This window comes from Lontra canadensis, unplaced genomic scaffold (assembly GCF_010015895.1).
Source record: "Lontra canadensis isolate GAN:19392208 unplaced genomic scaffold, GSC_riverotter_1.0 scaffold2, whole genome shotgun sequence".
NCBI lineage: Eukaryota > Metazoa > Chordata > Mammalia > Carnivora > Mustelidae > Lontra > Lontra canadensis.
In genome coordinates, this window is record NW_022630996.1 from 46,674,846 (window position 1) to 46,689,665 (window position 14,820).

Below are 14,820 nucleotides of genomic sequence, written 5' to 3' on the forward strand. Positions count from 1 at the left end.
AGCAAGGCTTGGTTATTTAAATTAGCATGACAACTGTGGGCGAGAACCATCTAAATATTTCAAATTTTGCTACTCTTGAAAATTTGTGTCCCAACAAGTGCTGAAATCTATTCTTGGGCTTTGTTGCAAATAAATGCTAAACCAGCAGTAAACAGTACCATCTCATTTACATATCTACGCTGATCACAAACTGGAGACCTTTGCCATTATGCTTCTACAAAGGGATTGTTTGAATTAAAGCATAAGAAAAAAAATTACTGGCAAAAGAAAGTTCCTAGTAAACAGAAATCTTTTTGCATTAAATTCTATTACCTTCTATTTTCAGGTCAAAATGATTTAAAGTATATAAAAACAAGGAAATCACTGGGTTTCTTCACTTTGGCTCTCACCAAACCTCTAGAGGCACATCTCTCTAGCGCCTGGGATTCTCTTCTCAGTCCTGCAGGTTATCCTCCTGGCAGTAAATTAAGCTGGTGCCCAGAGACAGTCCGTTCATCTTTTCAGGCCATAAGAGGGACATTTCCCACTCCCAATGTTTCCACGGCCCTCCTACTTACTAATGACATTTTCTCCAGTGTTTTCCTCTACAGAAGAATAAAGAAACTGCTAGAGGAGTATCCTGAAGCTGTTGTAGTCTGCTATATCATGACCTGTCAGTTCAGTTGGTGCAAGCAGGCTCCCATTTGCTTTCTAGATTGTCCCATTGATTCTCTTCCCTCCAAGGTTTCACACTGCTTTCTAGTACCCCTTGCCACTTGTCTAACAAATATATGCTACTGATATCCAGACAAGAATGTGTGGATGGACTGACTCCACTGGGAAAGCAAGTCTAATTATACAACCTTCTAAAGGCGGATCCTTGTAGCAGCATCATAGCGAAGATGCAGCACATGATTAATATGCTGTTTATTTTGTCTTAGTGCCTTAGAGATGCTTGAATTAATTGCTTTTCCCTCCACATCTGACTGCCTTCAAGGGGTACCATTCGGGTAGAGTCGGTATCATGAGAGCCTGTGACACAGCCACAGGCACATGATAAATGTGTCTACTTCACCTCAAAGTTCATTTTTCAATTCAAAATACACAGCTGTTACCTTTATATAAAACAATGGTGTCTGAGTTACTAAAGCCCAGGAGAAGTGTCTTCTCTGAGTGAATGCTCTCCAAAGAAAACAGACTTTATTTCCTCTGTGCTTTTATATAGGACTGCCAGCACGCTGGGCCCCTGCCTTCTAACATACATTTTATTAAATTTGGACTCACAGGGCAGAATAATCAGGTAAAACTATGCCATTCATTTCCACATACCAAAAAGTTCCCATCCAAATGAGAGAATCCAACCTTAAACCAAAAACTGAGAGAGGATTGGGTGGAAATGATAATGGATTGTAACTCTTTCTGCCAGTCTACCTTAAATTGTACATGGATTATTCTAGCGTTGCTGAGAAGATAACAATACTAGCTTAGAAATCACTTTGCATTTCTTGGCCTTCTCTGGATTATAGGAAAATAATTAGCATCAAGAATGAATCAGATGAAATTAAGTCATTTTGTCCATCATTAAGCAGAACAGATTATAAATGTGAATATACACCTGTCTCAATACCAAATTAAAAACATTTTCAGACACTTGAAGTAAAGGTTTTCATTTTTTAATTTAGAATTACAGGGGCACCTGGGTGGTTCAGTTGGTTAAGCATCTGCCTTTGGCTCAGGTTATGGTCAAACCTCACATCGGATTCCCTGCTCAGTGAAGAGCCTGCTTCTCCCTCTGCCCCTCCCCTTGCTCATACAGCGTGCTCGTCTCTCAAATAAATAAATGAATAAAATATTTTAAAAAAATGAACTACAGAGTTTCATTTTCCTGTTTAAAGAGTTTATTTATTTTTATGAGGGAGAGGGAGAAGCAGGCTCCTCACTCGAAGGGAGTCTGACTTGACTAGAGGCTCAATCCCAGGCCCCTGAGACCCTGAGATCATGACCTGAGCCGATGCTTAACCAACTGAGCCACCCAGGCACCCCTCAGTCTCCTGTTTACTTATTTATTTTTAAGGATTTTATTTATTTATTTGACAGAGAGAGAGTACAGCAGGGGCAGCTGCAGGCAGAGGGAGAAGCAGACTCCCCACTGAGCAGGGAGCCCGACGTTGGGCTCAATCCCAGGACCCTGGGATCATGACCCGAGCCGAAGGCAGACACCTAACTGCTGAACCATCCAGGTGCCCTCTCAGTCTCCTGTTTAAACTGAAAATCTAAATTAATTTTCTGGCAAACACTGGGATGGATTGTGAGTGTCCTAAAATATGCAACCTGTTTATGACATGCTCAGGGAACAATGGCTCTTCAATATGAACCTGGGGCTAAAAGCCAGTTGGGTTCTAGAGGGAACATCAAAGAGTCTCATCCTAAATCAACTGTATTCTAAGGAATCCTTGCAAGCTCTGTGGAGGAATTTAGGGTGGTTTCAGTGGTTGAAGTCTTATTCAAGGAGCCATGATACAGCTTGACTGAGACCTGAATCTACATCTGGTGAGTTTCTCAGAGGATCCTCAAGAGCAAGGCATGTTGCTGCAACTCCCTTCCTAGGTGGATATTTCTGGATGTCTGCGGATCACCTCCATGGCATATAGTATGGATGTGTTATCCAGAGCGTACTCTAAATTAATGCCTTGTTATTCACCCTCTGATATCGAGTTGCCAGGCAGGTCCAAAATCCCTTACCAGAAGCCCTTAGGGCTATATCTCTTTAAGAATTCTGTTTTGGGGGGACACCTGGGTGGCTCAGTTGGTTAAGCAGCTGCCTTTGGCTCAGGTCGTGATCCCAGCTTCCTGGAATGGAGTCCCACATTGGGCTCCTTGCTTGGCAGGGAGCCTGCTTCTCCCTCTGCCTCTGCCTGCCACTCTGTCTGCCTGTGTTCGCTCTAGCTCCTCTCTCTCTCTGACAAATAAATAAAATCTTAAAAAAAAATTCTGTTTTGGGGGCTCCTGGATGGCTCACTTTGTTAAGCATCTGACTCCTGCTTTCAGCTCAGGTTATGATCTCAGTGTTGTGAGATCGAGCCCCTTGTTGTGCTCTGTGCTGGGCGCAGAGCCTGCTTAAGATTCTCTCTCCTGCTCTGCCCCTCCCTCCTGCTCTCTCTCTCTCAAAAAAAAAAAAAAAAGCAAACAACCTTATTTATTTATTTAGTAATCTCTATACCCAATATGGGGCTCGAACTTACAACCCTGAGATCAAGAGACACATACTCTACCAACTGAGCCAGCCAGGTGCCCCTCTTTGTTTGACTTTAGAAGAAAATTTACCACAAATTGTGTGTACTATATGTACTATATATACATATGTATATGTACTATATGTGTACTACATTTAGTATGTGGTAAATAATAGCACTTTCAGAAGTTCTGGGGAAGCAAGTGGTAATCAAATATATGAATATTTGTGAAGAAATAGTTGATTACTCATTTTAGGTAGGATTAATAAAGACTACATATGGCTTCACATCATTTTGTCCAACAAATAAGTAAGCACAAAACATAACAAGGTAAGGGATGTGTGTAAGGGATGGAGTGTAACAGCTTTTGGAAACTGGAACTGGGGAACAGAAAATGTGGACCTGCACTGCTCTCATCCAGAATGTTGTAAAGCACCAAGGCTTGTCCTTTTAATGCCAATCTCTGCCATCACCACAAAGGCCACAGTGCTTCCTGGATGAGCAAAGAAAAGGCTGAGCTTCAGCAACAGTGTTTTGTTTTAAAATCTGATCAGCTTATTTCTTTACCTAAAAAATATCTAGTGGTTTCCTATTTTCAATAAGACTGAGTCTAAACTTCTTAGGCTAGTATATCAAAACCTTCACATTTAGTCTCTGCTCATGTTTTGGCCACTTCTCAATTCCCCAATTTATGCCTTATGCTCCGGATTTTAAATTTATTTCCTTCCAAACACCTAAAACTCTTTTACATGTGTATGTTTCCATGTGAGTTTATTTGTCTTCTAAATATGGATTTGTCTCCTCTCTGCCTGAGGAAATCTTACTCATTCTTCAAAACCTGGTTTAAAACAGCATCTTCTGGGGCGCCTGGGTGGCTCAGACGGTTAAGCCTCTGCCTTCGGCTCAGGTCATGATCTCAGGGTCTTGGGATTGAGCCCCTCATCGGGCTCTCTGCTCAGTGGGGAGCCTGCTTCCTCGTCTCTCTCTGCCTGCCTCTCTGCCTGCCTCTCTGCCTACTTTTGATCTCTGTCTGTCAAATAAATAAATAAAATCTTTAAAAAAAAATAAAAAATAAAACAGCATCTTCTGTGTGATTTTTTTTAAGCTCCTAGAGAATTTTTCATTCCTTCCTTTGTATTCTCATCACACACTCTGTGTGCTTTTATTCCAGTGGGCTGTCCAGTGTATCATACACTTTCTTGTTCATTTTTCACAGACAATCCTGAGCCATGTCTTGGCAATTCCACTTTTCCAGTATCTTTTAAATCCTTTTCCTTGTTTTATTTCACATTATAATTACTAATCCAGGCATTCATAACACTGGAAATAGTTCCTAAGTCATTTCCCAACTTCCTGTCTTTTCCTCACTACAACAAATGGTCATTTACATTGCTGCTAGATGTGATGTCCAATGTCCTATTCCAAAATGATATTTTGGTGCCAGATTTCTTTATGTATGTGTGTGTGTGTGTGTATATATATATATATATATATATATGTAATGGTGATATGAAGGTAAACTACAGTTAAACTTAAAAACACCGAGAAACAAGTTATTCTTTCTTTCTTTTAGGAAATATCTTGGTTTTCAAAGTTTACTGTAAAGTTAGCACAGTGAGCCTCTGCAAAATGTAGTTTGGAATAAATTTGGGAAATAGTACAACAAAAATAATGAAAGATCATAAGCAATTTAAGAGTAAAAGTCAAACGGTATAAATATGTAGTAGGTGACAAGAGTGATGGGGACTCTTCTAAGTAAGATGGCCATGGAGGGTCTTGGCAAAGATGACATTACAATGAGCTTGAAAGTTAAGGAGCTGGCTCTGCAAAGAGCCAGAAAAAGGGAGGTCCTGGCTGAAGAAACAGCAAGTATAAATGTCCTGAGGTAGGGAAAAACTTGGTGTGTTCATGAGATAGAAAAGAGGACAGCATGGCTGGAGCAGAATGAGTATATGGTGAGGAAGGAACTGCAGAGGCAAACAGAACCAGATCACAGAAAGCTTTGCCAGCCACAGAAGACATCTGGACTTATTCTAAATGCAAAGGGGTGCCATTAGGAAGTTTTAAGCAGGAAGGGACAAAATCTAATTTATGGCTTTTTTTTTTTAAGATTTTATTTATTTGACAGAGAAAGAGATCACAAGTAGGCAGAGAGGCAGGCAGAGAGAGGAGGAAGCAGGCTCCCTGCTGAGCAGAGAGCCTGATGCGGGGCTCCATCCCAGGCCCCCAGGATCATGATCTGAGCTGAAGGCAGAGGCTTAATCCACTAAGCCACCCAGGCACCCCCTAATTTATGTTTTTAAAAGATCCCCCTAGTTACTGTGAGGAAGAAGCATTATAATGAGGCAGACGGGCAGCAGGAAGACAGACTAAGATGCTACCAGAGTAGTCCAGGGGCAGGCAGGATGATGGTGGTATAGACAGGAGTAAAGTGTATATGTATATGGATAAAAGGTAAAGAATCAAAATAAGAAAACTAATTCAGTGAATATTAATACAGTTTGGCTTGGAAAAAGTCATCACAGAAAAATCTCAATCTTTTTGCTTTTTACATATAACTTTATATTAGATGCTAGCAATAAATAAATTGTTTAATTCAAGTAGCACAAAAAACAACAACTTTGGCTTACTTGGGAGATTTGTAATTCAAGATTTCAGCCATTTTTCTTACCTCAGGGAGACCTTCAATAAAAGAATGAATATTTGCTGCCTTTGCTACTTCTTTTATTTCTTCTAATGGCACAACATGGCTGTTATCACCATAGGCAATGTTGTCGGCAATGCTACAGTTGAAGAGTACAGGCTCTTGAGAAACAATTGCTATTTGGGAACGGAGCCATTGTACGTTCAATTCCTTCACATCAACACCATCAAATAGCTGTCAAAAGCAAAATGGAGAATGGTATGTGAAGATCCAACAACTATATCACATTACAGTTCACTATATTCAAACATATACAAATTATAAGAAGGGTAGGAATTCAAGCCACCTCACAGTAAAATGCTATCCAGGGATGGATTGTAAATGATACTGTATAGAAGCAGAGAGTAACTGCCTAAAATGTCAACTCCTAAACTTACTTGACTTTTCTACAAATGGCCACATAGTCTAGAGACTTGCCTGGGGTCTAGAGTAAAGCCTGGTGCTTTGTGTAACCTCTGCTATAATAGGACCTCACTTTTTTTTTGAAGATTTTATTTATTTAACAGAGAGAGAGATCACAAGTAGGCGGAGAGGCAGGCAGAGAGAGGGGGGAAGCAGGCTACCCACCGAGCAGAGAGCCGATGCGGGGCTCGATTCCAGGACCCTGAGATCATGACCTGAGCTGAAGGCAGAGGCTTAACCCACTGAGCCAACCAGCTGCCCCAGGACCTCACTTTTTAAAGCCCAGAGAGAGAAGGTGTAGACTGACAGCAGTCCACATACAGAGAGGTATGTCATTTTGTACACAACCATGCTTATTCATGTGAACTTGTAACAACATTCAGCTGGCATTTGATGAGCATACCTACTAGCTGATGGGGACTCTTCAGGTACAAGGGAAATAGTGGTACGCAAGATCAAACTCTTGCCCTCATGCAGCTTATATTCTAGTGGAGACAGGCAGGCAATAAACACACTAACAAATAACTCAAGAAAGAAAGTGTCGTGAAGACAGGGTAATGGAATTGAGATTGACTGAGGATGTGGGGGGATGTGGGAAGCAGGTTGGTAAATGCGTTGTTTTCTACAGAGTAGTCTAGGAAGGCCTAAGGAAGAAGCCTTTAGATTGAATGATAAGGAGTCAGCAAAGAGATTAGAGCAAGGAAATTCCAAGCAGGGGAACAACAAGAACAAAGGTGGTGAGTGAGTTTAAAGAACACAAGGAAGCCAGTGAGTCTGACACACAGTAGTCAAGGTGGGGAGTGACAGGAGAGGAGTTTGGAGAGAGGCAGAGACCAGATCATGAAGGACCAGGATTGATGGAATTGACTCTGTTTTATTCCAACTGTAGTAGGGTATCATTGGAGGGTTTAAAGTAAGGGATGTGCTATATTATGTGTAAATAGATGACTGTTACCTAATTTTGGACTGTTAACTCATTGTTATCACTGGTAACAAGGGAACCATTCTGAACCATTTTATTTTGCAAAGAGTCATTGAGAATCTGTGATGGGGAAAAAAAGTACCTATAAATTGCAGAAGGAGGACTAATATGACAGTCTTTGACTTTTAGGGGCTTAAGACTTTTTGTAGGGAGGAGGAGGCAGAACAGGAAAGTGTGTGTGTGTGTGTGTGTGTGTGTGTGTGTGTGTGTGTCTGTGTGTATGTGATCTAGTGCTGGTTGTGGGGAGAGGATAATGGAAAAACTGAATATAACGAAGAGTAAGAAAGGTGCCAGGTGAGAAAAAGTCATTGGAATTCTAAGGAGAGAGAATTTGCTTTTTTTTTTTTTTTTTTTTTGAGATCAGGATGCAGGACTTAATGGAGCTGATTTAAATAAGCTCTAAACATGCATAAAACTTTTGAGAGTTGGTGGCTGGAGAAGGCCAGTGGGAATAGTAGGAAGCCTGAATCAGGGTGGCAGAGGGAACTTATCTCTGTCTTAAACCAAGAGAATAAAGAAAGATTCTAGATATAGATATTAGACCCCCTCCTCCAACACCTGTATTCTAAAAGAATTCCATGTCTTGTTAAGATCAAAATTTCTTTCTTTTTAAAAATTTCTAATTTGTAGACTTCTCATTTTTCTTTGATTTTAGAAAAAAAAATTGAGTCTAGTTGACACACAGTGTTACATTAGTTTCAGGTGTACAATATAGTGATTCAGCTTCTCTATACATTATGCTCTGCTCACCACAAGTGTGGCTACCATCTGTTACCATTCAAGTCTAGTACAATATTACTGGCCATATTTCCTATGCTGTGCTCTTTATTCTTGTGACTCATTCATTCCATAACTAGAAGTTTCTATCTCCCACTTACCCCCTTCATCCATTCTGTCTATTCCCCCCCCCTCCCTCTGGCTACTATCAGTTTATTCCTCTGTGTTTATAGGTCTACTCCTGCTAGTTTATTTGTTTATTCATTTGTTTTATTTTTTAGATTCTACATATGGGTGAAATCATATGGTGTTTGTCTTTCTCAGTCTGACTTATTTCCCTTGGCATAAGACGCTCTAGGTCCATCCATGTTGTCACAAATGGCAAGACCTCATCCTTTTTTATGGCTAATATTCCATTACATATATATACCACATCTTCCTTATCCATTTGTCTATCAATGGATACTTAGTTTGCTTCCATCTCTTGGTATTATAAATAATGCTGCAATAAACATAGTGGCACACATATATTTTCAAATTAGTGTTTTCATTTTCTTTGGATAAATATCCAGCAGTGGAATTATTGGATCATGTGGTATTTCTATTTATAATTATTTGAGGAAACTCCGTATTCTTTTCCACGGTGGCTGCACCAATTTACATCCCTACCAACAAAGCATGAGGGTTCGTTATTCTCCACATCCTTGCCAACATTTGTTATTTCTTGTCTTTTCAATTCTAGTCATTCTGACAGGTTTAAGGTGATAGATACCTCATTGTGCTTTTGATTTATATTTTCTTGATGATTAGTGATGTTGAGCATCTTTTATGTGTCTCTTGGCCATCTGTATGTCTTCTTTGGAAAAATATCTCTTCAGGTCCTCTGCCCACTTTTAAATTGGATTTATTTTTCTTTTTGGTATTGAGTTGTAGAAATTCTTTATGTATTTTGGATATTAACCCTTTACTGAAGATACCATTTGCAAATATCTTCTCCCATTCAGTAGACTGCCTTTTTATTTTGTTGATATTTTCCTTCACTGTGCAGAAGTATAATTTGATGTAGTCTCAATAGTTTATTTTTGCTTTCATTTCCCTTGCCTTAGGAGACATATTTAGAAAAATGTTGCTATAGCCAATGTCAGAGAAATTACTGCCTGTGTTCTCTTCTAGGACTGTTGTAGTTTCAGGTCTTACATGTATATATTTAATCTATTTTGAATTATTTTACATATGATATTAGAAAGTGGTCCAGTTTCATCCTTTTGCATGTAAATGCCCAATTTTCCTAGAACATTTATTGACTGTCTCTTCCCTATTGTATATTCTTTACTCTTTTGTTGAAGGTTTGGCTTTATTTCTGGACTCTGTATTATCATCCATTGGTCTGTGTCTATTTTTGTGCCAATACCATACTGTTTTGATCACTGTAACTTTGTAACATAACTTGAAATCTGGAATTGTGATGCCTCCAGCTTTGCTTTTTCCTTTTTAAGATTGTGCTATTCTGGGTCTTTTGTGGTTTCATATAAATTTTAAGATTGTTCTAGATTTGTGAAAAATGCTATTGGTGTTTTGATAGACATTGCATTAAATTCTTAGATTGTTTAGGGTAACAGATATTTTAGCAATTTTTGGTCTTCCAATCCATGAGCATGGAATATCTTTCCACTTGTTTGTGTCGTCTTCAATTTAAGATCAAAATTTCTGCCATCATCATCACCAAAGAATCTTTGAGTCTTTGTATTTTGTATTTAGCCTCAAAGTCCTATCCATCATTTTTGTTATTGGTTTGCTTGCCCACTTAGTTAAGGGAGAGAGTTTTTTTTTTTTTCCCCCTTAACTACTGCACTATTTGCCCTATTCAAACCAGTAAGGATGATTAAGCCCAAGAGAATGTTTAAGAATAGCACCACTAAACCCTAGATAAGCAGTATTTAAAATCAGTCTTACCACTTGTCCTTTCACAGGGTCATAAAATCTCTGCAGAAGCTGGATAGAAGTGCTTTTTCCACAGCCACTGCTCCCAACAAATGCTACAGTCTTCCCTTTCTCAATACTGAGGGATAAGTCACAAAGGATGAGAACATCCTGGCGACATGGATAGAAAAAAGAGACTTCTCGAAACTCTATATTTCCTTCACATATATCCTGGGGAAAAAGTTGGCAGGGTTCAGAACTTAAAAAAAGATTGTAACACATTATAGCACATTGGCCAACTGTTTCCTGAAAATTACGCATGTTTCCATAACCATTTAATTTTAAACAATATTCCTCTCTATAGAGCTGCTGACTGCATAATCATTTCTGTCACTTTTGTTTAGATTTTTATATCTGTACTTCTTGTCATTTCTGGACCTCACTGAGTTCTAAAAAGCACTGGTTTCCTTTGGTTTCACTACATAGACATTGTCTAATCTGCAGACTAGCTGTTTGACCAAATGTTTTGCATAACTGTATATACATATATTTAAAAATTTAGTTTGTTTTACAGACCTTTATTGCTTAATTCAGAATAGCTGGGGTCCTCATAAACTATATGTATAAATGTTAATTTTGTAAGTTGGACATGGTTTTAGAGTTAATATACATTATGTTTTGAATTTGGGCTTATCTTTGTTTTCAATTTATCATTATTTGGCAGTGATGTCTAAACGTTAATTTTTCTCTATGCTTTAATTTCTTTTTTGTATAAGTATTTGTAAACCAATACTTATATATACCAGAGATGTTTATGAAAGACTTCCCAGAACTATTACTAAATGATTAACTTTCCCTGTATAGATTTGGTTCTAAGATTTTGGGGTTCTTTTGATCTTCATGTTTATCTGCCCTCATTCAGTTGCATTTTAAACAGTCAGGTTTAATAGTCATGCTCAGCATCTTCTGAACCCAGCATACAGGCAGAAGGCAGGCGTAGGTGGAGGACAAGAGCATCAAAAAAGGTTTGATAATGATACTCTGTTGTCAAAAGAAAGAAATGTTAGGATATATGCCAAAATGTTATGTGCTACAGTAGCTTATTTTTAGCTTATTCAGTGCTCTCTGCTTTTCCCCAAAATGAGTATTATTTATGCATAAATGTCTAACAAAATCAACCTGGAAACTACAGTGCATTATTTTTGTGTATGCTCTGTGCCTTTGGAAAAGGCATAGAGAGATTTTACACTAGTAGACTTTAATACATTTTAAAATTTATTCTTACTATTTTAAACATTTTTTAAAAAGATTATTTTTTTAAGAGAGAAAAAGAGAGCACGAGCAGAGGGAGGGGGGAGAGAGAGAAGGAGAAAAAGACCCACCGCTGAGCAGGGAGCCTGATTTGGGGCTCAATCCCAAGACCCCAAGGTCATAACCTGAGCTGAAGGGAGACACTTAACTAAGCCACGCAGGCCCCCTTATTTTAAACATTTATTATGGAAAATTTCAACCATCTATAAAAGTAGATAGAAAAATATATCGATTACCTTCATATATTTTGTTCCCAGTTTTTAATTTTTAAAAGCACAGGGAGTGATATTTAGAAATATTTGTATATTAAATAAAATGAGTAAATAAATTAATTTTACAGTTTTAATAAGAAACATTTCCAATATTCCATGCCTTGTAATGTAATTCTATGAAGACATTTATCTGTGAGATACTCAATCCCTTTACTATAATGCACTGAAAGAAACAAGTAGCAATGTTATTATAGATCTAAATCCCAAGATTAAAAAAAAAGTTTTCTATGTCCTTTACTTTCTAAAAGACAAATATGAAATCTTATTTTGACTATGATGCACCTTTGAGCATTGTATTTTGAGAATGTCAAGATCTGGGGCACCTGGGTGGCTCAGTGGGTTAAGTCACTGCCTTTGGCTCAGTTCATGATCCCAGGGTCCTGGGATCCAGCTCCACATCGTGCTCTCTGCTCGGCAGGGAGCTTGCTTCCCTTCCTCTCTCTCTGCCTGCCTCTCTGCCTACTTGTGATCTCTGTCTGTCAAATAAATAAATAATATCTTTAGAAAAAAAAAAAGAGAGAATGTCAAGATCTTTTCAAAATCTGTAACTAAGGACTGGCATTCTTTTTAATAATTAGTAGCTTTAGAGATAATGTACTATTTTAGCTACCATACGTATAAATCTACTGTTAAAATTTTACCAGGGAAATTATTTATTTATTTATTATTATTATTTTTAAAGATTTTATGTATTTATTTATTTGACACAGAGAGAGAGATCACAAGTAGACAGAGAGGCAGGCAGAGAGAGGAGGGAAGCAGGCTCCCCACAGAGTGGAGAGCCCGACGGGGCGGCTCGATCCCAGGACCTTGAGATTATGACCTGAGCCGAAGGCAGAGGCTTAACCCACTGAGCCACCCAGGCGCCCCAAGAGGGAAATAATTTTAAACGCAAAATTTCTTTTAAGTATATACCTAATGGCTATTCTTACTTTTAAATTTAAACTGTCTAGAAAAGTCTTAAAATTGGATATATATTTAATGCACAAGATACTATTAAGAGGCTTGTTTTGAAATTATACAATCTCACTATTATTTCTCTCTTAATATTCATGGTCTTTTAGAGTTATGGCTAAATATGTGTGTCTATGTATGTGTGAATTTAATAAATATAGTTCCTTTTTTCCCCCTCTTCTGATTGCAGATATATTTTCCATAAAATGTGGTGTCTGAAACAGCAGGCATTATTCATTTTGTATAAATTATCAGAGGAAAAAAAAGAATTAATGCCAATGCAAATCCTCATCCAAGACTAAAGTTTTGGCTGTCTAAATAAAATTAAATATATAAACAAATTATTTGTTCAAGAACATTCTTAAGGCATCAGGCGAATAAACTAGAAGTATATTTTTTAATAGAAAATATGTGTATGTTTTAGTAGCAGAGGTGAAAAGACCCCTTTCTCCCTTTGTAGACATAACCGTTATTTTATACAAGTTTTTAATTCTTTAGAGCACTATCTTTTGCAAAGTTATCAAATAATGCCTTCATTTAAATCTCTATATGAGTATTCATATGTATAATTAATAATGTGGACATTTAAAATCATAGTTGTGCTTACTGGTTTTTTCCCTTCTTGACTATAGCTGTCTATAGTTGGTTTCTTTTCCAGCAAAGCGAACAGATGTGCAGCCCCAGATTTGGCTCTCGAATATTCAGGTGCCAAAACAAGTGTTTCTCCAATGGCCATAGCTCCATATGCAATTGCAGTAAAAATTCTATCAAAAGATAAAGCATTTGAATCTTAGGTTCATTTCCAAACAATAGAACTATAAAAAAGTGAAAGAAAAAGCAGGCACAGGAATATAAATAAACTTTTGGTCTAGACAACACCACTAATGTTGAAGTCCCAACAATGATATCTCTTTTGTTTGTTTGTAATTAATTAATTAATTAATTTTAGAAAAAGAAAGAGAGAGCGCAAGCAAGGGAAGGGGCAGAGGGAGAGAGAGAGGGAGAGAAATCTCAAGCTGATTCCCCAGTGGGTGCAGCGTCTGACCTGGGGCTCAATGCCATGACCCCGAAATCATGACTGGCACCAAAACCAAGAGTTGGATACTTAACTGAGCCACCCAGGTGCCCCAGTGATACCTCTTTTATAATTTTCTACCACACAGTGATCATCCCTAGTACTGGATACCAAAATAACCTTTGGAGCTCACGTAATCTTAAAAGTTCCTCTTCCAATTAGAAACAAAGATCAGGGACGCCTGGGTGGCTCAGTTGGTTAAGCAGCTGCCTTCGGCTCAGGTCATGATCCCAGCGTCCTGGGATTGAGTCCCACATCGGGCTCCTTGCTCGGTGGGGAGCCTGCTTCTCCCTCTGCCTCTGCCTGCCATTCTGTCTGCCTGTGCTCATTCTCTCTCCCTCTCTCTCTCTGACAAATAAATAAAATCTTTAAAAAAAAAAAAAAGAAACAAAGATCAAAGGCCCTAAACTAGTGAATATAAAACTTAACCACCTTGATATAAGGCTCACTTGCTTGGAGATTTGACAGAGAATTCAACGACCATAGGAAGGGTGAGTCTCTAGTAGTAAGATCTGAATTTACACAGGAAATATGAATAGGTATCCCCCCCTCTTTTTTGCATAATTAGATATGCAAATTAGAACAGACAACTGATGCCAGATGATTGTTTATGTGCCTGAAGTGCTACATGATTTAAGGAGAGAGCAAAGCATGGAGATATTTTGTTAAGGTCCTTGAAACAAAATCTGACTAAAATATACCTTAACAAGCCTAGAAGAAGAGCTTTGATCTTTTAGGTATGCTATATAGATTATGATCTCACTTTCAAAACATGTTTTAATTATAAAATAGTAAGTATACAAATGATATCTGAAAGCATACAGAATATGCACAGATATGTGGCATATCATGCGGCCACGGTCAAATATTTTTCTCTCATTTTCATTTTAGCCATGGAAACATTTTAATAGAATAAAATATAATGTATCTCCATAGCAGAACTAAAAGTATAATTCAGCTAAGACTGGACAAGTTCCAGTGGCAATATTTGTTTATTTATTATTGAAGTATAGCTGATATGCAATATTATGTTAGTTTTAGGGATATAGCATAGTGATTCAACATTTTTTATACATTATAAAATAATCACCACAGTAAGTCTAGTTCCATCTGTCACCATATAAAGATACTGTAATATTACTGGACTATATTCCCTGTGCTGTACTTTATATCCCCATGGCTTACTTATTTTATAACCAGAAGTTTGTATCTCATAGTCCTCTTCACCTATTTTGCCTATCCCCCTACCCCTTTCCCCTTACTGACCAGTA

The 14,820-nt window shown here is 38.0% G+C and overlaps 1 protein-coding gene across 1 annotated transcript in view; it reads right to left on the reverse strand.

Moving 5' to 3' along the window:
• ABCB5 (ATP binding cassette subfamily B member 5) overlaps positions 1 to 14,820 on the reverse strand; it is a 137,758-nt gene that overhangs the window by 2,299 nt on the left and 120,639 nt on the right. Inside the window, exons 25-27 of the mRNA XM_032865778.1 lie at positions 13,082 to 13,238; positions 9,971 to 10,168; positions 5,884 to 6,090 (exon numbers count right to left, since the gene is read on the reverse strand). Of these exons, the coding sequence (XP_032721669.1) occupies positions 5,884 to 6,090; positions 9,971 to 10,168; positions 13,082 to 13,238 (562 nt within the window). The remainder of the gene's footprint in view (positions 1 to 5,883; positions 6,091 to 9,970; positions 10,169 to 13,081; positions 13,239 to 14,820) is intronic.